Source organism: Macaca thibetana, chromosome 13 (assembly GCF_024542745.1).
Source record: "Macaca thibetana thibetana isolate TM-01 chromosome 13, ASM2454274v1, whole genome shotgun sequence".
NCBI classification, from domain to species: Eukaryota; Metazoa; Chordata; class Mammalia; order Primates; family Cercopithecidae; genus Macaca; species Macaca thibetana.
In genome coordinates, this window is record NC_065590.1 from 81,466,625 (window position 1) to 81,489,625 (window position 23,001).

General features: G+C 39.0%; 1 protein-coding gene across 4 annotated transcripts in view; it reads left to right on the forward strand.

The window, feature by feature from the left end:
- ASXL2 (ASXL transcriptional regulator 2) overlaps positions 1 to 23,001 on the forward strand; it is a 158,023-nt gene that overhangs the window by 85,333 nt on the left and 49,689 nt on the right. For 2 of the 4 annotated variants that reach the window (XM_050753573.1, XM_050753574.1), the window contains exon 4: positions 3,805 to 3,955. In XM_050753573.1, the coding sequence (XP_050609530.1) occupies positions 3,805 to 3,955 (151 nt within the window). The other 2 variants (XM_050753577.1, XM_050753578.1) reach the window with 2 other exon arrangements.

Genomic DNA, 23,001 nt, shown 5'->3' on the forward strand with positions numbered 1-23,001 from the left:
CATTTACCCATTTATTATAAGGATATTACAAAAGATACAGATGAATGGCCAGATGGATAAGATACTTAGTGAGGTTTGTAGGAAGGTACACAGAGCTTGTGTGCCCTCCCCGGGCTTACCACCCTCTGGGAACCTCCATGTGATCAGCTAAATCATTCATTCATTCATTCATTCATTTTGAGATGGAGTCTCGCTCTGTTGCCCAGGCTAGATTGCAGTGGTGCAGTCTCAGCCTGCTGCAAGCTATGTCTCCTGGGTTCAAGCAATTCTCCTGCCTCAGCCTCCAGAGTAGCTGGGATTATAGATGCCTGCTACCTCGCCTAGCTAATTTTTTGTATTTTTAGTAGAGACAGGGTTTTGCCATGCTGGCCAGGCTGATCTCGAACTCCTGACCTCAGGTGATCTGCCTGTCTTGGCCTCCCAAAGTGCTGGGATTGCAGGCATGAGCCACCATACCCGGCCGTGATCAGCTAAATCTCAAAACTCTTAGAACCCAATCCTTTGGGTTTTTATGAAAGCTTCAGTACACATGACTGATTAAATTATTGGCCATTGGTGATCAGCTCCACCTTCAGCCTCCTCCCTCCCTGAGATTGGGGAGTGAGTGAAAGTTCCAACCCTCTAGTCACACAGTTGGTTACCCTGGAAACCAGCCCCCATCCTGAGACTATGCAGTAGCTCACCAAGAGGAAGAAAAGATGCTTCTATCACCCAGGAAATTCCAAGGGACATAGGAGCTGTGTCAGATGCTCCTTTTACTCAGGAAATTGCAGAGGTCTTAGGAGCTCTGTGTCAGAAGCTGGGGTCAAGACCAAATATAAGAACAGAAGATTCTACTAGTAGCACTATTGCTTAGGAAATTTTAACAGCTAAAAAGAGCTCTAGGCCAGGAACTGTAGTCAGGAACCAAATATATAGGCCAGGAAGTGTAGTCAGGAACCAAATATATATTTCAGACTATATCACAATATTACGTCTGTGCTGGACACTATAGAGGCTGTAAAGAGGGGTAAGCTGTGGCCACTGATCTCTTGAAGTTCACATTATAGTTCCTAAAATAATTGCGTACTCTCAAAATGTTCTGTGTTTTTAAAAATAATGTGATAATATAGAAATAAGAATTAATTTTGAATAAAGGAATGTGGAAGTTTTTTGTTGTTGTTAACTTTTCAGATTTGATCTGGACTTTGTCAGATAAGTAATAAGGGCCTTCCAGGACATGGGAATAGCTTAAGCAAGGGCACAGTTGGAAAGATTCAGAGTGGACTTGAAAGTAGAGTAAATTGGAGTGATTAGACCATAATCTCTGCGTGGGCTTAAGTGGTAAAGATTCCAGTGTGGTAAACGTTATGTAGAGATCAAACACTGGAGGCCTTTGAAAACCTGACTGAGCAGTTTGTGTATGGGTTATGGGGTGGTAGATGTCACAAGTTTTTCAGGAGAAAAGCATAATCAAATCCAAGTTTAAGAGGATAACTAGTAGGGTAGATTTAAGAGTGAAGCAGGAAGATTTGTCAGAAAGGTGATTATGGTTGTTTGGAAGAAATACTCAGAGCCTGAATTAAGAGACTAGTAAAAGAGATGGAGACAAGGGACATTAGAGGAATAAATAAAACATGTAGCATTTGGAGTGGGTAAAAGGGGCTGAAATGATTCTAGAATTTGGGGCATGAGCAATTGATCCTGTACGGATCACAAATTTTAAGAAAAGAAGATAATTATATTTATATTTCAGATACTTGTTGAACCTACAAGTCAAGATGTCTGGCTGACAACTAACTCTATAAAAGCTGTCCTGCATTTTGAAGGAAAGAATAGAAAAATATGGGGTGTGTATATTAAGAAAGTGTGTATAACATAAGAGACAGCTCAGAGAGAAATGGCACTAGAACATAAATGAAAAATAGCTAACTTAACTAGATCAAAATTTATAGTCTTGGCTATAATGTCATATGGGTGTCAGTTTTGTGTAGGAGGGTCACATTTTTTGTCTGTCAGAATTATTTTTTATCTGATTATTAAAACAATGTGGGAAAATAAATTATTGGAGGAAAAAAGAACCACTGATAGTTTTATAGCTTAGAAATAACATTCACAGGCTAGGTGCAGTGGCGCCCATGCCCATAATCCCAGCACTTTGGGAGGCTAAGGCAAGAGGATTGCTTAAGCTCAGGAGTTCAAGCCCAGGACCAGCCTGGGGAACATAGTAGGACCCCGGATTTATAAATAATTTAAAAAATTAGCTGGGTATGGTGGCACACACCTGTAGTCCCAGCTACTCCAGAGGCTGAGGTGGGAAGATTGCTTGAGCCTAGGAGGTCGAGGCTACAGTGAACTGTGATCGCACTACTGCACTACAGCCTGGGTGACAGGGTGAGACCCTATCTCCCAAAATAAAAAACAAAAAACCACAAACACTCACTAGTGTGTTTAGCCATACATGTGTATTTTTATATATTATATAAACACACAGGACCTAATATTTTTTGACCTCTTATGTTGGGCACGATTCTAAGCATTTTACATTTATTAGCTCATTTAACTTGAGCTAATTGAAGAATGAACTTTTAAGGCAGGTACTATTATCCCCACCTTGTAGATGGGGAAACTGAAGCATGAAAAGTTAAGATTTTAACCGAGGCTGTACAATTAGGAGAGGGTAAAGCCAGGTAATCTTGTTTTCTAGTCTTTGGTCTTGGAACTATCTTGTTATATCTCTCACATACTAAGCTGACATAGTTATCCTTTCTGATTAGCATTCTTTCTAGGTGCAGAAACCAAAGAGTTTCATATGATTTGTTAAATGATTTCTTTTTTTCTGTCAGGAAGGACCTTCATTAAAAAAAAAAAAAAGATTTCTTTTTTATTTAATTCTTGCTACTTACTAACCAGTATTCAGGAACCAACTAGATTCAAATAATGCACTGTCCCTTATGTCTAGACTCTTATTCTGTAATTGAATTCAGAGTACTTAATGGTACTTACATATACACATGGACATACATATATTTAATGAAGTTATTTTATTTAGTTTTTTGAGACAGGATCTCACTGTGTCACCCATGTTGGAGTGCAGTAGTGGGATCACAGCTCACTGCAGCCTCAAACTCCCTGGGTTCAGGTGATCCTCCCAACTCAGCCTCCCAAGTAGCTGGGACCACAGGTGCATGCCACTATACCTGCCTAATTTTTGTATTTTTTTTTGTAGAGATGGGGTTTCACCATGTTGCCCAGGTTGGTCTCGAATTCCTGGGCTTAGTCCTCCCAAGTAGCTGGGACTACAGGAGTGTGCCACCATGCCCAGCTAATTTTTTTTTTTTTTTTTTTTTTTTTTTTTTTTTTTTTTTTTTTTGGCGTTTTTTTTGTAGAGACGGGTTTCACCATGTTGCCCAGGCTGGTCTTGAACTCCTGGTCTCAAACATCCTTCCTGCCTTAGCCACCCAAAATGTTAGCATTACAGGTGTGAACCACCACGTCCAGCCAATAAAATAATGTAGTTTTTAAAATCTAGCATATTTAATCATTTACCTGAACTCATATCTACCCAATTTTTGTCTAATTTAAGCCTGTGTTGTGCCTGCATATGAATGTTTTATATGATTTTTATCTTTGGATGTAGTTGGAAACATTAGCTTATTTGCCTCAAAGAGATGACAGGAATTCAGAAAATATTGTTGGTTCTGCTACTGAATCCTATAGTAACAAAAATTAATGCAATTGAGTTGCAACATTGCATATCAGAAGTTTAATATCTATTTGCTGAAATGGTAATGATTAATCCTAATTGGATGCCTACATTTTCAGAAAGATGTGCCGGATGGGGTCAAAGAGCTATCAGAAGGTTCAGAAGAAAGCAGTGATGGTCAGTCAGATTCCCAGAGTTCTGAGAACAGCAGCAGCAGCAGTGATGGTGGCAGCAACAAGGAGGGAAAAAAAAGCAGGTGGAAAAGGAAAGGTAAATCCACCTGATCCTTCAATAAAGTACTAAATGCTGTAGGACAAATGCCCTTGTTAGTAGTTCCTCTTTTCCCAGACCCCAGGTCAGTCCGTTACTTTCCCTTACCCTCTATAACAGTCCTGTCAAGGAGAGTTTTCTGCAATGATGGAGATGTTTATATCTTTACTGTCCAGCACAACACAGTAGCCACTAGCTACATGGGCCTATTGAACACTTGAAATATGGTTATTATGACCAAGGAGTTTAATAAAAATGGCTTTCTTTTTTAGAGCTGTTTGAGGTTCACAACAAAATTGAGAGGAAGGTACAGCGATTTCCCATGTACCCCTCCCCCACCACATGCACAGCCTTCCCCACTAGCCACATTCTCCACCAGAGTGCTATATTTGTTACAGTTGATGAACCTACATTGGCATATCATCACCCAGAGTCCATAGTTTACATTAGAATTTACTCTTGGGAGAGTACGTCCTATGGCTTTGAACAAATGTATAACGATGTGTATTCACCATTATAGTATCAAACAGAATAGTTTCATTGCCCTAAAATCTGTGCTCTAGCTCTTCATCTCTGCCTCCTAACCCCTGACAACCACTGACTTTTTTTTTGAGACAGAATTCTACTTTTGTGGCCCTGGTTGGAGTACAATGGCATGATCTCAACTCATTGCAGCCTCTGCCTCCTGGGTTCAAGCGATTATCCTCTCTCAGCCTCCTAAGTAGCTGGGATTACAGGAGCCTGCCACCATGCCCAGCTAGTTTTGTATTTTTAGTAGAGATGGGGTTTCACCATGTTGGTCAGGCTGGTCTCGTACTCCTGACCTCAGGTGATCTACCCTCCTCAGCTTCCCATAATGCTGGGATTACAGGCTTGAGCTACTGTGCCTGGCCTGATAACCAGTGACTTTTTACTGTTTCCATAGTTTCACCTTTCCCAAAATGTCATATAGTTGGAACCTTTTCAGATTGGCTTTCCTTTAGTAATATGCATTTAAGGTTCCTTTGTCTTCATGGCTTGATAAGTTATTTATTTCTTTTTTGTTTGAACTTTTAAGTTCAGGGGTACAAGTGCAGGTTTGTAACCTAGGTAAACTTGTACCATGGGTGTTTGTTGTGCAGACGATTTCATCACTCAAGAATTAAGCCTCGTACCCACTAGTTATTTTTCTTGATTCTCTTCTTCCTCTCCATCCTCTCCCACACCATCCTCTGTAAGGCCCCAGTGTGTGTTGTTCCCTTCTATGTGTCATGTATTCTCATCATTTAGCTCCCACTTACAAGTGAGAACATGCAGTATTTGGTTTTCTGTTCTGGTATTCATTTGCAATGGGTCATTTCTTTCCACTTTCCATTGTCTGGGTGTGCCACAGTTTGTTTATCCATTCATCTACTGAAGGATATCTTGGTTGCTTCCAAGTTTTGGCAATTATGAATAAAGCTGCTTTAAACATCTATGTGCAGATTTTGTATGTGCGTAAGTTTTTAGCACCTTTGGGTAAATACCAAGGAGTGTGATTGCTGGATCATATGTTTAAGAGTATGTTTAGTTTTATAGAAACTTCCAAACCATCTACCAAAGTGACTGTACCATTTTGCATTTGCTCCAGCAGTGGATGAGAGTTCCTGTTGCTTCATGTCCTCATCAGCGTTTAGTGTGGTTATTGTTGTGGATTTTGGCCTTTCTGATAGGTGTGTAATAGTATCTCGTTGTTTAAATTTGCATTTCCCTGATGACGTGTTGTGGAGCACCTTTTCATTTGCTTGTTTGCCATCTACATATCTTCCTCGATGAGATGTCTCATCAGGGCTTTGGCTTATTTTAAAATCAGGTTGTGTGTTTTGTTACTGTTGAGCTTTAAGAGTTCTTTGTATATTTTGAGTAACAATCCTTTATCATATGTCTTTTGCAAATATTTTCTGTGTCTTGTCTTTTTTTTTTTTTTTTTTTTTTTTTTGAGACATAGTCTCACACTGTCGCCCAGGCTGGAGTGCAGTGGCGCGATCTCGGCTCACTGCAACCTCCGTCTCCCAGGTTCAAAGGATTCTCCTGCCTCAGCCTCCCGAATAGCTGGGATTACAGGCACCTGCCACCACATCAGCTCATTTTTGTATTTTTAGTATAGACGGGGTTTCACCATTTTGGCTAGGCTGGTCTTGAACTCCTGACCTCGTGATCCACCCACCTTGGCCTCCCAAAGTGCTGGGATTACAGGTGTGAGCCACCACGCCCGGCCAGCCCACCGCCCCTGGCCCGTCTTGTCTTTTTATTTTCTTGGCATTTTCTTTCACAGATCAGAAATTTTTAATGAAGTCTAGTGTATCAATTTCTTTTGTGAGCTGTGTCTTTGGTCTTGTATCTGAAAGTCATAAAACCCCTAGATTTTCTTCTGTTATGTTATGTTCTAGGAGTTTTAGAAATTTTCATTTTTATTTAGGACTGGGATCCATTTTGAGTTAATTTTTTGTGAAGGGTATGAGACCTGTATCTGGATTTCCTTTCTTGTTTACATGTGGAATTCTTGTTAGGAATTTAATTTTGATTTTATTTTAACTTTAAATAGCCACATGAGGATAGTGGCTACCACACCAGACAACGTTCTGGGTTTTACCTGGATTTGTTCTTAAGGTCTTAAGTCATTCATAGCCTTTTTAGGATGCTTTTATTTTACTTGCCTAAACTTTGAGCACTTAATGCTCTAACAACCTTCCTTAGGAAAAGAATGCTTTTCATTTCTACTAACAAACACTGAATTTAGTCTGCTGGTCTTTGCTCTTACTCCATTTGGTGTCTACTTCGTAGCTCACCCAAAAATCTTTCTTTAAGGAATAATGTCTGTTGCTGCAGCTTCCCTGGAATGGATTTTCCAGTCAAGGATATGAACTATTACCTAATACTGCTAATTATTCTGTAGCATCTTGTCTGAGTCTATTTAAAGAGGGCAAACCTTTTTTATCCCAATATTTGTATTGGCTGTAAATGGCAAGGCAAATTTTAAGCCAACTCATGATGATTCCTTTACAAGGACTGACATAGTTATGTTCCAGAACAAAACAGGCATTCGAGATTTTTTCTAGCTTGAATATCCTTTTAGATTTGAGTGATGATAGGTGAGTTGTCTTTGGAACTAGAAGCTCAGGTTATGTTGGAATACTAGACTCATTCATTTAAGTCCCTTCAGAATGGTTACTATGCCTATATGAGAAAAATAGTTCTGATTCACTGCCATCCGTCTGGTAATGTTTTTGCTACTTCTGGAGAGAATTGAGATAATTGATGGCCTCATCTGTTCTCTCTGCTGTAGCTACTACGTACATAATTTTAGAGAACTTTGTAATCAGAGAATCTTACGTTTAAGTTGATAACCACTTAGAGAGCTACCCAGACCTCAATTGTTAGGAATAAATGGAATGAAAGCAAGACAAAGAGGGTGCTTCTGACTAGTAGTGTTGATGTGTGGTTTTAAAGTAATCCCTGTCAGTAGTGAAAGGAGGTGTAGCCTAGGGCCCTCCTTTCCTTGGGGTCCACTAAGCACCTATTTTTGAAAAAGTGTAGCCGAAAGTAGAAAGGGCTGTCTCTGTCTATCCCCTGATTCCCCTCATTTTTTTTTTTTTTAATTTTAATTTTTTCTCTTCTTTTCACAAGTGTTGATACTCCCCATTTTAAGCTTTTCCTTTTAAGTTTGGAATTGTAGATCTAAGATTAGGAACCGAGCCAGGTCATCAGGTAAGGGAAGCAATTAGCAAGATTCATGTTTTCTGGATGGGATTGGGACAGGGAAGTCAATATTAAAGAAAGTCTTATAAAATGGGAATATACTTGGGGCGCTTGCTTTTTAAGAGCCACATATGCTGCTCTTTGAATAGTGGCTGTTGTATCTGTGTTTCTTTTGCTCAGAACTAACAGTTATTAATGACTGTCTCTCAGAGTTTGAGGTGAATGTATTAAGATGTAGGAAGATCCGAGAAATAACCATAGAACCCTATTGTCAGTAGCCGAATAGGTAGATATGAAGAGCATAACCTTGCTCCACACTCTGCATAATAATAGAAGACATGAACAGTAAGGTAATACCAAATTGAATGTTGGGTCCAATTGTTTTTGAGCTGCTTTTCTTTTATTCCTTTTCTAGAAATTATCATAATATTGGTTTTTTTGTCCTCAGTTTACAATAAGATGAGATGCTCTATAAAGCTCTTTTCTGGTTGCAGGTAGTCTATAATAAAGCCTAGAGGAAAATGGGCGTTATGTGGTATCTGGAAGGTGGGGTTAGAGGTGCGCATGATGTCACATGTGATTAATGTTTAAGCAGCTCTGATATTCTCAACAAATGAATGCCAAGCTACCAATAATGAAAAATGATTTAGTCTCTCATAGACTATATATCTGTCATTCATGGGTCATACATGTGTTGTAGATACCGTATAATTTGTAGGTATATATTATGTATTTATGGATGTTTTTATAGTCCAGTGCAAATTAAAGTGACAGACATGTAGCCAGCAGTGAGCATGCAGCAAAGCAGTTCTAAATCTTAGTTATCAATAAAGGTAAAGCAAACTAATTGTGCCTATTACTTTTTCTTATTTAGGGCCTTACTCTTTACTCTCAATCTGACATCTCTTCATTTCAAATGCATTGTAAGACAGGAAGAACACTGAGATAGTATCAAAACCCACTTCCTTTTATGTACAAAAATAAAGAGCTCTGACAGCAAAACTGATACTTCTAGTTGAAAATCGATAGAAACTTTCTTGATATATGTATACCTTTCAGCCAAATAGGAACAGAGAATAGAACTTTGAAATTCAGTCCAATATTAAAACTAGTTTATTGATTTCTATGTAAAGTGGAAGAACTTAAACGTTAGTAGTTTTGGTTCCTAGTTTTCAGACAGGAAACACTATGTTCAGAGAAGAGTTTTATGGAATTCCAAATCAAGGTAAGGTGGAATAATAACTTCAGAAAAATGAATAACTAGAATCAACTACTTATATTGCTTTTTTATGATCATAGCTAAGTGAAGTCTCTGCTTTTTCCCCAAAACAAAATATTGCATTATGAAGCAACTGTAGGACTATTATTTTTATCTTCTGATAGAAAAAGTTTTGTTAGACTTTGGTCTGCTTTTAAAAGTGTCTTAATGAAATTAATTACATGAAGTATACCTTTTCTCTGTAAGGAATCACTGTTTCCTCTAGTGTGAACTAATGTTAATTTTACTGCTTGTTCAGAACTACTTTAAATCAGGAATTTGATATATATCGTGTCTGGAGTTATTTAAAATACCATAAACCTACCTACCTTCTAACATTTATATGTGTGTTAAGTTACTGAATGGGTATGATTATGTCTCCTTTTAAAAGTGTACTGGAGGCAAAACTTTTTTTGGCAAGTTGACTTAGATGGAGAGAGACCTTTAGGAGATGTTCTCTTTTCCTCTGGGGGTATTAGTGGTGGCTGACTTGGAGGTTTTAGCTCTGTGTTGTGTTAAAGATGGCTACACTGTTAGGGCTTTGGATAGTTAGAAGCAAGGAAAGTGTTCAGGTGTGGCCTTTCCCATTTAGGCCAGGGGACTCAATATAATCAGGAAACACTGCCTGCCTAGTTTGGAGTAGAATGCACTTGGTGTTGGAGGAAAGGACTTAGAACTAAAAAGGATCTATTACCTCTAAAGAAAAACCTGTTAGAATAAAAACTCCCTCAAGAGAAACATAACTGTTTCTAAAGGACAAAATCATTTTGGAAACTTCGATTGTTATCAGTCCTTCAGCAATCAAGTCTTCAACTATGTATAGTTCTTAAGTTTCAATTTTGTTATCAATCCTTCAGTTTCTGATACCTCCCTAATACTTCATAGGGGCCCATTAAATGTCTTTGGGAGAAAATAAAAATTTAAGTCAGAGATTATTTACTAAAGCTTTTAACTCAAATGCATCTAATATTAATAGTCTGTATCATTTTGACCTTGTTCGACATTGTAATCATCCGTTGAAATGGAAAATTATCAATGCTGTAATAATGTGTGTGAAAAGTAGTACCTTTTGACTTAAACTCAATGAGCAGTATGTAAATATCCAGCAACCTGAAACTACTGCAGTAAACTATGTAAAACTGACTGATAAGCCTGCAGTGAACTATGTAAAACTGACTGATAAGCCTCAAGTTCTAAAATTTGTTTTGTTGTATTTATTTTATTTATTTTATTTATTTTTTGAGACAGAAACTTGCTCTGTTGCCCAGACTGGAGTGCAGTGGCATGATCTCTGATCACTGCAACCTTGCCTCCCAGGTTTAAGCGATTCTCCTGCCACAACCTCCCCAGTAGCTTGGACTACAGGCGCGCACCACCACACCAGTTGAGCCGGGATTTCACCATATTGGGCAGGCTGGTCTCAAACTCCTGGCCTCAAGTAATCTACCCACCTCAGCTTCCCAAAGTGCTGGGATTACAGGTGTGAGCCACCACACCCGGCCTAAAATTTGTTTTAAATATTTTTCTGAAAACACTTGATATTAAGCTTTAAAAAAAAAATTTATCAGCTGGGTGCAGTGGCTCACTCCTGTAATCCCAGTACTTTGGGAGGCTGAGGAGGGCGGATCACCTGAGTTCAAGACCAGCCTGGTCAACATGGTGAAACCCCATCTCTACTAAAAATACAAAAATTAGCCGGATATGGTGGCGCACGCCTGTATTCCCAGCTACTCGGGAGGCTGAGGCAAGAGAATCACTTGAACCCAGGAGGCCTTGGAGGCTGCAGTGAGCCAAGATCATGCCACTGCACTCTAGCCTGGTGACAAAGTGAGATGCTGTCTCAAGGAAAAAAAAAATTATCTACTAGATTACTCTTTGGGTTTCTTTTATGTAATGATTTTTGTTTTTAAATCAAATAATAGTAACTTGATCTTTTGATCAGAATTTGTTAATCTTTTATTTCTATATGTTTATATAGAAGCAAGCATTTTTGTTTCTAATTAGACAAAAAAATGTGTTGTTAAGAATTGTTTTAATCTGTTGAGCAGTCCACATTGGAGGATAAAGTTATAATCCTAAAAAGTGTTGTTTAAGGCATTAGTTTATTTGTAACAACCAAAGTAATATCCCTGTTTAAACTACTTGTTAGGCAGGCTATGGTGGCTCACACCTATAATCCCAGCACTTTGGGAGGCCAAGATGGGAGGATCACTTGAGCCCAGGAGTTTGAGACCAGCCTGGGCAACATAGTGAGACTCCTGTCTCTACGAAAAATAAAAAGTAAAATTACCTGAGTGTGGTGGTGTGTGCCTGTAGTCCCAGCTACTTGGTAGACTGAGGCAGGAGGATTGCTTGATTCCAGGAGTTCAAGGCTACAGTGTGCTATAATGGGACCACTGCATTCCAGCCTAGGTGACAGAGCAAGACCCTCTCTCAAAAAATGAATGAATAAACAAGCAAAGAAACTACTTGTTACATTCATGCCTTCTCCAGTCTGTATTATTTGCCAGGTATTTGGGAAACAAATTTGAATGAGGTGTCGACCCCACCCTTAAAGTTGTCTCAGCATATCTAGAGGGATAGAAAAATAAGTAGATACTTAGCACATGACTTCATAAATCGCATGTGTTTATATTTATCATGTTATGACAGCATTAGAGAAGGGATACTAAGTTAACTTTGCCTGGATTACTAAGTATTAGCTATAAAAGTCCTAAGATACTATTCTTCTCTAGAGAGTTTAAGCACTAGGGAAGGCAGGATGTATTATTGAAAGAAAACATACATAAAGGCAAGAAGGTGGGAATGTGTATAGTGTTCTCAGGAAGCCATAAGAAGATACGTTTGGCTGGGAGAGGGGATTTGTGGAGGGAAAGAAATTTGGATCATACGGTTAACCTTTAGTGATAGTCTTATTATTTACCGGATATTGGTATGCACAAAGTTTCTTTTTCTTTTTTTTTGAGACGGAGTCTTGCTCTTGTTGCCCAGGCTGGAGTGCAGTGGCACGATCTCAGCTCACTGCAACCTCGCCATCATGGGTTCGAGCAATTTTCCTGCCTCAGCCTCCTGAGTGCTGGGATTATAGGCGCCCGCCACCATGCCTGGCTAATTTTTATATTTTTAGTAGAGACGAAGTTTTGCCGTGTTGGCCAAGCTAATCTCGAACTCCTGACCTTGTGATCTGCTTGCCTCAGCCTCTCAAAGTGCTGGGATTACAGACGTGGGCCACCGCGCCCAGCCTCACAAAGTTTCTTAGGAAAATTAAGGTGTAGATCAGAGAAGAGAGAGAATGGAGACACTGACGACTCTTCCACATTTTCATAGCCAGACACCAGGAAGATCGAGATTGTTTATAGGCTGGAGGCAGCTCACACCTGTAATCCCATTCCTTTGGGAGGCCAAGGCAGGAGTATCACTTGAGCCCGGGAGTTCAAGACCATCTTGGGCAACATGGTGAGACCTTGGCTCTAAATAAAAAACAGCCGGTTTTGGTGGTGCACACCTGTAGTCCCAGCACTTTGGGAGGCCAGGGTCGGGGGATCACTTAAGTCCAGAAGTTTGAGACCACAGTGAGCTATGATGATGCCAGTGCATTCCAGTCTGAGTGACAGAGACCCTGTCTCAAAAATAAATAAATAAATACATACATACATAAATAAATAAATGACAAAAGACTGTTTATTGACCCTTTTTTGTTGTTGTTGGTTTCACACTTTTGTTCATTAAGTTTCTGAGTTAATAAACTAGCTTCTTTTGTTGTTCTACTCATTAGTGTTTAAGTTAGCTCAATTTCTCATCACTGGTATATAAGCTAAAATTTATTTCTGTTTTGCTTTTGAAAATCATTTGTTGTAGGTAGTATACTTCCTTGGTGTGGGATGACATTAATTGGTGACATTTATTAGTTTCATTCGAAGTGAAACTGGTAATAGAGAAGTATGAGGGATTTTTTTTTTATAAGTGCCACTTTGTGAGAAAAGATTATAAACAGGGTCTTGATATAGTTAAAATGCAGCTTTAATTGTTTTCTTTTTTTATGTTTTTTTAAACAAGGTCTTATTTTTAATAGTTCTTTTTTTGGTTTGTTTGTTTGTTGTTTTTTTAAGATGTAGTCCTAGGAAATCTTGCTTATGTGTTTCTCACACCCCTCCTACTCATATCACCACCACGTCATAAGTTAACTAGTTTATTCTCAAATTATTCATCATCAAGGACCAATTTTTTTCCTCTAGTCCATTGTGGACTCAAAATGACCCAGCAATGTCAGATTTCTATGAAAGTACCTAAATGTTCTTGCTTTCATGCTTATCACAGACCAGTCTGTGGACATTTGAACAGCAATAGTTTAGATGATTTTTCAGCTTTACTTGAAAAAAGGGTGAGAGCATGCCAAATTTTATCTTTAAAGGAGAAACTATATGAGATGATCTTGTCCCTTTTAAAAAAATTCAGAGCAGAAAATAACTCCATCTTCCTAGTAAATAATTAACTATTACGATGCTTCATCAGCATTGCAAAAACATCCTGTCATCTCCAAATCACTACTGGTCCTTTCTCAAAAGTAACCACCGTCCTGATTTCTGTCAATTTGGGTCACTTTGCCTATTTTTAAAATTTTAAATTAGATTATAATACATATGGAGTAAGTACTTTTTCTCTGAAATGCTTGGAACCAGAAGTGTTTTAGAGTTTGGATTTTTTCAGATTTTGAAATATTTGCATTATTTGGGTTGAGCATCCCAAATTAAGAAAGTTCAAAATCCAGAATGTTCCAATGAACATTTCCTTTGAGCATCATGTTGGCACTCAAAAATTTTCTGATTTTGGGCATTTCATGTTTTCTGATTTGGAATGATCAGCCTGTATTCATTAAAGTACACATAAGTATACAGCTTGTTGGATTTTCACAAACAGAACAGTACTATGAACTATCAACCAGATTAAGGAGCAAAATATTGCTGGGTGCGGTGGCTCATGCCTGTAATCCCAGTACTTTGGGAGGCCAAGGCGGGCGAATCACGAGATCAGGAGATCAAGACCATCCTGGCTAACATGGTGAAACCCCATCTCTACTAAAAATAGAAAAAATTAGCTGGGTGTGGTGGCGGATGCCTGTAGTCCCAGCTACTCCAGAGGCTGAGGCAGGAGAATGGTGTGAACCCGGCAGGTGGAGCTTGCAGTGAGCCGAGATCGTGCCGCTGCACTCCAGCCTGGGCGACAGAGTGAGACTCCATTTCAAAAAAAGAAGCAAAATATTGCCCTAGTGTCTCTCCCTTCTGGTCACACCCATTACCCCAAAATAACCACTCTAACAACTTCCAATAGCATAAGCAAGACATGTCTGGAACAGAATAATGTCCAGATAAATTTTTAAACTTATATAATCAAGTCGTACTTAAATAATTTTTTGCTATTACATTATTTGCATGTGTGTAAGAATCATTCACCTTCTGGTGCATAGAAATACATCAGATTCTTAAAACTATATAGAGTGGTTATTTTGGGGCAATGGGTGTGACCAGAAGGAAGCTCAGAAAAATCCATAGCATTAATGAACAAAATTGAACTGCACAAAATGCAGTAATATATTTAAAAAAAAAAAAAGTCAGTAGACTAAAATTGATCTATAGATTCAATGCAATCCTAACCAAAATCATAGCAGATTGATGGGAGAGGGGACATGTGGAAACTGACAAGCTGCTTCTAAAATTTGCATGAAGATGAGATCAGTCAGAAAAGCCAAGAAAATATTAAAGAACAAAATGGAAAGAGTTAAAACTATTAGATATCAGGATTAATCATAGAGCTAGGCAATTTTCTAAAGAAAAAAAAACATACTGGGTACATTAAGAAGTTGCATTCATCAAAACATAACTTTAAGAGAGTGAAAAGGCAAGCCACAGAGAAGTTATTTGCAATAAATATATGCAACAAAGGAATATATGAAGAACTCCTACAAGTTACTAAGAAAAAGAGAAATTCATAGAAAAATGGGCAAAGACTAGAGCAAGCACTGCACAAAGATGATATCAAAATGGTTAATAATGAAAAGGAGTCAAATTCCATTAGCGACCACAGAAAGTCAACTTATAACCACATGCGATACTATTACACACCCACCAAAGTCCAAAATTAAAAAGACTGATGGTACCAGCCGTTAGTGATCATGTGAAATCATGTATAGGGAAACATGTCAGTGTATAGGGATTCCTATAAACTGGTGGTGAGAATTTAAACTAGTACAACTAGTACAGCTACTTTGGAAAACTGCTCGGCTCTCCATAGTATAGCTAATTCTACTCTGGAGTACATACCCAACAGAAAGGAGTACAAAAAGAAATTTTTTTAAAAAGTAGAATTAACTGTAATAATAAAAATAACCTAAATGTTCATCAGTGGTAGGATAAATGAATTTGGGTACTGGTGGATGTTTATGCAATGAAAATACTATGTACACACAGAGAGGAAACCGTCTTCATGTATATGCACGTGCATGTGCACATTTTAATGAAAGCTTTATTCTTTTATCTTTTACATTTAGATCTATAAACCATGTGGAATTTTTTTGTATTATGTGAGATGAGGATCATCATTTTATTCCTTTCACCCTGTAGGGATATTTTAATTACCTAGCACCCATTTTTGAAGACTTCTTTAGTTTATTTTAGTGTTCTCTATGTCATAAGTCAATTGACCATATAGTTATGGTTTGGTTTCTGGACTTCGCTTTGCTCTGTTGTGTTTTGTCTTTCCTTGTAACAGTACCACCCTGTTTTAATTACTTTAGCTTTATGATTAATCCTGATATCTAATAGTTTAATTCTTTCCATTTTGTTCTTTAATATTTTCTTGGCTTTTTTGACTGATCTCATCCTCGTGTAAATTTTAGAAGCAGCTCGTCAGTTTCCACATGTCCCCTCTCATCAACCTGCTATGATTTTGGTTAGGATTGCATTGAATCTATAGATCAATTTTAGTTCTATTGACTTTTTAAAAAATATATTACTGCATTTTTTGCAGTTCAATTTTGTTCATTAATGCTATGGATTTTTCTGTCTTACAGGTCTTTGCACACTTCTTAATAGATTTATTCCTTGACATTTTTTATTCTGTTGTGAATAGCTTTATCTTTTTTTACTTTATAATTGTGTGTTTCTGATATATAGAAATACAGTTTTTATAAATTGACTCTGTCTTTGAAGTGTCTAGGATTTTACCTGATTTGTAAGTGAACAAATTAGCCTCTCAAGGATGTTAACAGAGGAAACAAGAATCCTGGGTCATAGAAAAAGTACTATATTACCTATGATAGAGTAAGCAATATGACTGTCAGCATACTTTTTGTGTCACCTTTCCCTTACCCCAAGACTCAGGTGATGAGATACAGGCCCAGATGTATCCTATTCGTGCAGTGGGTTTACATCTCAGCCAAGAAACATCACTTTGAGGGATTCACTGCTTTTAGCAGAAGCAAGCATATTTTGCCTGGGAAAAGACATTGCTTCATCTCGTGGTTGCTCTGCAGCTGCAAACATAACCCTGAAAGATGGCTCAGGTAAACAGTGTTTCTGGGACTTAAAACACTGCTGGCATTGCTCGCATGTACACATGACTGCACTCGGGGCCTGTGGTGGATTGCCTCTCTTAACATTGACACGGGATGTAACAACATTGCAAAATTAATTTTTTTTTTTTTTTTTTTGAGATGGAGTCTTGCTCTGTGGCCCAGGCTGGAGTGCAGTGGCCGGATCTCAGCTCAATGCAAGCTCCGCCTCCCGGGTTCAGGCCATTCTCCTTCCTCAGCCTCCCGAGTAGCTGGGATTACAGGCGCCCGCCACCTCGCCCAGCTAGTTTTTTTGTATTGTTTAGTAGAGACGGGGTTTCGCCTTGTTAGCCAGGATGGTCTCCATCTCCTGACCTCGGGATCCGCCCGTCTCAGCCTCCGCAAAATTAATTTTTAAAATCTATTAGTTTATACATAGTTTTGTTTATTTATTTATTTATTTATTTAAGACGGAGTCTCACTCTGTCGCCCAGGCTGGAGTGCAGTGGCCGGATCTCAGCTCACTGCAAGCTCCGCCTCCTGGGTTTAGGCCATTCTCCTGCCTCAGCCTCCCGAGTAGCTGGGACTACAGGCGCCCACCACCTCGCCCGGCTAGTTTTTTGTATTTTTGGTGGGGACGGGGTTTCACCGTGTTAGCCAGGATGGTCTCAATCTCCTGACCTCGTGATCCGCCCGTCTCGGCCTCCCAAAGTGCTGGGATTACAGGCTTGAGCCACCGCGCCCGGCCCCATAGTTTTATTTTTAACCAATAATAATAATAGCTTATATTCAATGAATGACAGTGTTAAGTTCACACCATCTGTATAGCTCTGGAAAATAGGCTAAATAAAAGCAAGTGTTATGCTTCAAATTGTGTCCCCTTCAAAAAGATATATTGAAATCATAAACTCTGGTACCCCAGAATGTGTCCTTATTGGGAAACAGAGTTGTTGTAGAGTTAGTAAGTTAAGATGAAGTCATACTGTAGTAGGGTGGGTCGTTAGTGCTCTAAGACTGGTGTCTTTATAAGATGGGTCATATGAAGACATGGAGACATGAAGAGAGTGCCGTGTGACGATGGAGACGAGGTTGAAATGATGCTACTATAAGCCAAGGAACGCCAAAAATTGCTGGATGTTACCAGAAACTAAGAGAAAGGGATGGAATAGCTTCTCTCACAGAAGGAACCATCCTTGCTGACACATCAGTTTTGGATTTTCAGCCTCCAGAACTGTGAAAGAATAAGTGTCTTGTTTTATGTCACCTAGGTTATGTACTTTTTAAAATGACAGGTCTGGGGAATTAATATAGGGAGTAAAGTTCATTCTTCATTATACTATGCATTCAATATGTTATATTCCCATGAAATCTTTTAAAATATTGTATAGTTATCATCTCTGCTGCCATAATCTTTCTGTTAGCATTTTAATCATCTTCCTGAAGTGAGACTTGCAGCCAGAGCTGAAGGAGGCTTATATATACAAGGGTTTAGTGCCACCTACTTTCTTGATTTTTTTTTTTTAAGTTGGGAGACACGGTCTTACTCTGTCACCCAGGCTGGAGGCAGTGGCGTGATCACAACTCAAGTGCAGCCTCAACTTCCTAGGCTCAGGTGATCCTCCTGTCTCAGCCCCCCAAGTAGCTGGGACTACAGCACACCACCACACCTGGCTAACTTTTTATTTATTTATTTAGAGGTGGAGTTTCGCTCTTTCACCTAGGCTGGAGTGCAGTTGCGCAATCTCAGCTCACTCCTACCTCCACCTTCTGGTATCAAGCGATTTTCCTGCCTCAGCCTCCCGAGTAGCTGGGATTACAGGCATGAGCCACCATGCCCGGCTAATTTTTGTATTTTTAGTAGAGTCAGGGTTTCACCATGTTGGCCAGGCTGGTCTTGAACTCCTGACCTCGTGATCTGCCTGCCTCAGCCCCACAAAGTTCTGGGATTACAGTTGTGAGCCACCGCGCCCGGCCATGTTTATTTTTTTATATAGGCAAGATTTTGCCACATTGCCCAGGCTGGTCTTGAACTGAAGTGATCCCGCCCACCTTGACCTCCCAAAGCGCTGGGATTACAGGCATGAGCTACTGTGTCCAGTCTGGAAGGCAGTTTATAATACTGAATACCTCCTGTCAGTAAGGAGAAACTAAAATAAGCAAACTACTCTAAAAATTAGAAAAAAAAGAATAATAAAGTAAACCAATAGGTAGCTGAAGAAAATAATGTATAATAAAAATAAATAATGAAAATTACTAAATTAGAAGAGAAAAATGGTAGAAAAGGTTGGTTTTAAAATGAATCAATATAATAGACAAGCTTTGTTAACGTACTTTTTTTTTAAAGGAAAAAACCATGAGTATATAAATTCAGGTTGAAATTTCAAAACAAAATTAAAAAACCATCAGACTTTTTCACAGTACTTCCAAATGTAGATGAAATGGTATACTTTTCTAGGAAAATACACTGCACAAAAATGGAACCCAGTAGAGATAGAAAGTGTAAATACATTTCCGTAGAAGTAGACCTGTATTAGAACTCCCCTTCAAAAGAACACTATACCCACATGTTCTTCAGGGGAATTCAGTCATATGCTTATTTTTAAATTTTTATTTATTTATTTTGAGATGGAGTCTCATTCTGTCCCACAGGCTGGCGTGCAGTGGTGCGATCTTGGCTCACTGCAGCCTCCGCCTCCTGGGTTCAAGCGATTCTCCTGCCTCAGCCTCCCGAGTGGCTGGGATTACAGGTGTGTACCACCATGCCCAGTTATAATTCAACCATATGTTTAAAGATAATAATCTTAATATTTTAAACACTGTTCCAGAGCTAGAATAAAAAACATCTAGATTATTTTTTAAAACAAATTTTCCAAAGATTATGTTATTTTATGAATACTGAGCATTATCTTATGAATATTGAGGCAGAATCATAATAAAAGTTTACTGTATAGTATCCAACTATACATTTAAATGATAATATCATAAATAGGTTTTTGGATTGTGAGTATGATCACTACTATGAATTCTATTATTATTAATTACATTAACAAAGCTAATGTGAAAAATAAGTTATTTCTATGCTTGCTGAAAAGGTCTTTGAATAAATTTTATGCTCAATAAAATTGAGAATTAGTGGATTCCTCTTTAACGTTTTAACTTAGTTAAGAAACCAGTGTCTTAAGGGGGAAACACTAGTGGCTTCTGTTTTAGCCAGAACGAGTCAAGAACAAGATGTCCACTATCTCCATTCTTACTTAACATTATGTAGAGGTGTTTTTTGTTTTTTGTTTTTTCCGAGATGGAGTCTTCCTCTGTTGCCCAGGCTAAAGAGCAGTGGTGCAGTCTTGGCTCGCTGCAACCTCCACCTCCCAGGTTTAAGCAATTCTTCTGCCTCAGCCTCCTGAGTAGTTGAGATTACAGGTGTATGCCACCACGACCAGCTAATTTTTTGTATTTTTAGTAGAGACAGGGCTTCACCATGTTGGCCAGGCTGGTCTCGAACTCCTGACCTCAGATGATCCACCCGTCTCCGCCTCCTAAAGTGCTGGGATTGCAGGCTTGAGCCACCACGCCTGGCCTAGAGTTGTTTATGTCAACACAGGTAAGCAAGAGAAAGCAGTTTGAGTAACCGACGACAAGAATCAGAAAGGATTAGGTAAAACTACTTCTTTTTTTCAGATGATATAATTTTGTGTCTGACAAACACAAAAGAATCAGTGGAGATAAATACTGATTAAAAAGAGAACTGGTGGCCCATGCTTGTAGTTCCAGCACTTTGGGAGGGTGGGGCAGGAGGATCACTTGAGGCCAGGAGTTTGAGACCAACCTGGACAAACAGCAAGACCCTGTCTCTACAAAAAATGAAAAAAAATTAAAAAAAAAAAAAGACTGGGCGCGGTGGCTCACACCTGTTATCCCAGCACTTTGGGAGGCCGAGGAGGGCAGATCATGAAGTCAGGAGTTCAAGAACAGCCTGGCCAATATGGTGAAACCCCATCTCTACCAAAAATAAAAAAATTAGCTGGGCGTGGTGGCACGTGCCTGTGGTCCCAGCTGTTTGGGAGGCTGAAGCAGAAGAATCGCTTGAACCTAAGAGGCGGAGGCTGCGTGAGTGCCACTGCACTCCAGCCTAGACGACATAGCAATGACTCTGTCTCAAAAAAAAAAAAACCCAGGCGTGTACCTGTAGTACTACTTAGGAGACGGGGATACGTTGAGCCCAGGAATTCAAGGCTGGGTGACAGAGTGAGACCCTGTGTCTTAAAAAAAGAGAATTTGGGATTGTAAATAAATAGAAGTAAATAAAATTAATATGTAGCAATCAGCCACTATGTGCGTAAATAATAATGAAGAAAGAATATATTTGCGCTAACAACGTCAACAACAAAAAAAATCCGAGCATCTCTTTTTTTTTTTTTTCTTTTTGAGACAGAGTTTTGCTCTTGTTGCCCAGGCTGGAGTGCAGTGGCACCATCACGGCTTACTGCAACCTCTGCCTCCTGGGTTCAAGCGATTCTCCTCCCTCAACTTCCCAAGTAGCTGGGATTACAGGCATGCACCACCACACCCAGTTAATTTTGTGTTTTTAGTAGAGAAGGGGTTTCACCATGTTGGCTAGGCTGGTCTTAAACTCCTGACCTCAGGTGTTCCACCTGCCTCGGCCTTCCAAAGTGTTGGGATTACAGGCGTGAGCCACCGTGCCTGGCCAAGCATTACTTTTTTAAGACATGTGCAAAAAGATGTTGAAACAACTCAATACCCAAAAAGATGAAATTGCATTCATTTCTCACTGTCCAGGATAAATTCCAAAGAAATTAAAGTTATAATAAATGTAAAATATGAAACCAAGTACTACAGGAAAGCATGGGTGAATTTTTTTTTTTTTTTTTGAAATGGAGTGTAGTGGCACAATCTCGGCTCACTGCAAGCTCCTCCTCCCGGGTTCACGCCATTCTCCTGCCTCAGCCTCCCGAGTAGCTGGGACTACAGGCGCCCACCACCTCGCCTGGCTCTTTTGTATTTTTGGTGGGGACGGGGTTTCACTGTGTTAGCCAGGATGATCTAGATCTCCTGACTTCGTGATCCACCCGCCTCAGCCTCCCAAAGTGCTGGGATTACAGGCATGAGCCACCATGCCCGGCCAAACATGGGTGAATTTCTTTTAGAACCTGAGAATGAAGAAATTTTTTTCTCTGATGCTTCTTGAAGCGTATGTGTTTATCTTTTAGTCTAGCAAACTCACTTCTAAGAATCAACCTTAGAGATAAACTGTCAGAAATACAAAATGGCAGATATTAAGATCAATGATTCTCAAACTCGAGCTTGTATCAGAATCACCTAGAGAAAGTATGGTGCAGATTCCTGGGCCTCACTTCAGAGTATCTGATTCAGTAATCTGGGCTTGCACCAATAATTTTCATTTCTAGTACATTTTTAGGTAGTAATGATGATGTTCTGGGTACCATATTTTAGAACCACTGGTTAAGACGTAGTCATGAAAACAAAAGACCAGAAACAACCCAAAAAATATCCATCAACAAAATCTGGTGGAAGAAATCACGGTTGTTATACTCAATGGAATTCTATGCAACTATTAAAAGGAATGCAGAAGAGTTCCGTGTTCTGTTCTAGGATATCCTCCAGGATACACTGAGTTTTTTCACTCAAATCAAAGTGGCTCCAGCCTGGGCAACAGAGTAAGACCCTGTCTTTAAAAAAAAAAAAAAAATTGAAACACTGGACAGTGGTATATGATCTTTTGTTTAAAGAAATAAGTAAAATCATTAAAACGGGCCAGGCATTTTGGCTTACACCTGTAATCCCAGCAGTTTGGGAGGCCGATTCGCGCGGATCACCTGAGATCAGGAGTTCCAGACCAGCCTGGCCAACATGGTGAAACCCTGTCTCTACTAAAAATACAAAAATTAGCTGGGCGTGGTGGTGGGCACCTGTAATCCCAGCTACTTAGGAGGCTGAGGCATGAGAATTGCTTGAACTTGGGAGGCAGAGATTGCAGCGAGCTAAGATTGTGCCATTGCACTCCAGCCTGGGCAACAAGAACGAAACTGTCTTAAAAAGGAAAAAAAACAAAAGTATTAAAACATGTATACTGTATTTTAACAAAATGAAAAATATGAATAAAAATGAAAGGACGAACAAAAACCTATTAAAATGATTTTCTGTAGAGTAGTATAGTTAAGGAAGAGAGCTAGACTTGTATGAAAGTAATATGATTTGTAACGTTACGTAATTTAAAATTTTTAATGTACTTCCTAGAAATAAGAAATAAAGCAAACAAGTATGTCAAATTTGTGGTGTAATGATAGATAAGTTATTGTGGGATGTAGCTTAGGTATGGGAGACAAGACATAAACCTTTTTTTCCCCCTCTTCACAGGTGTTGAAGGAGACAAATCTTAAACTTCATTCAGTAGTCTTAATTTCAATAATTATATTGTATGGTTTCTTTGAAACTATATCTATAATACTAAGCAAATTAATAATTGTAGTAGTATTAGGAACCAGG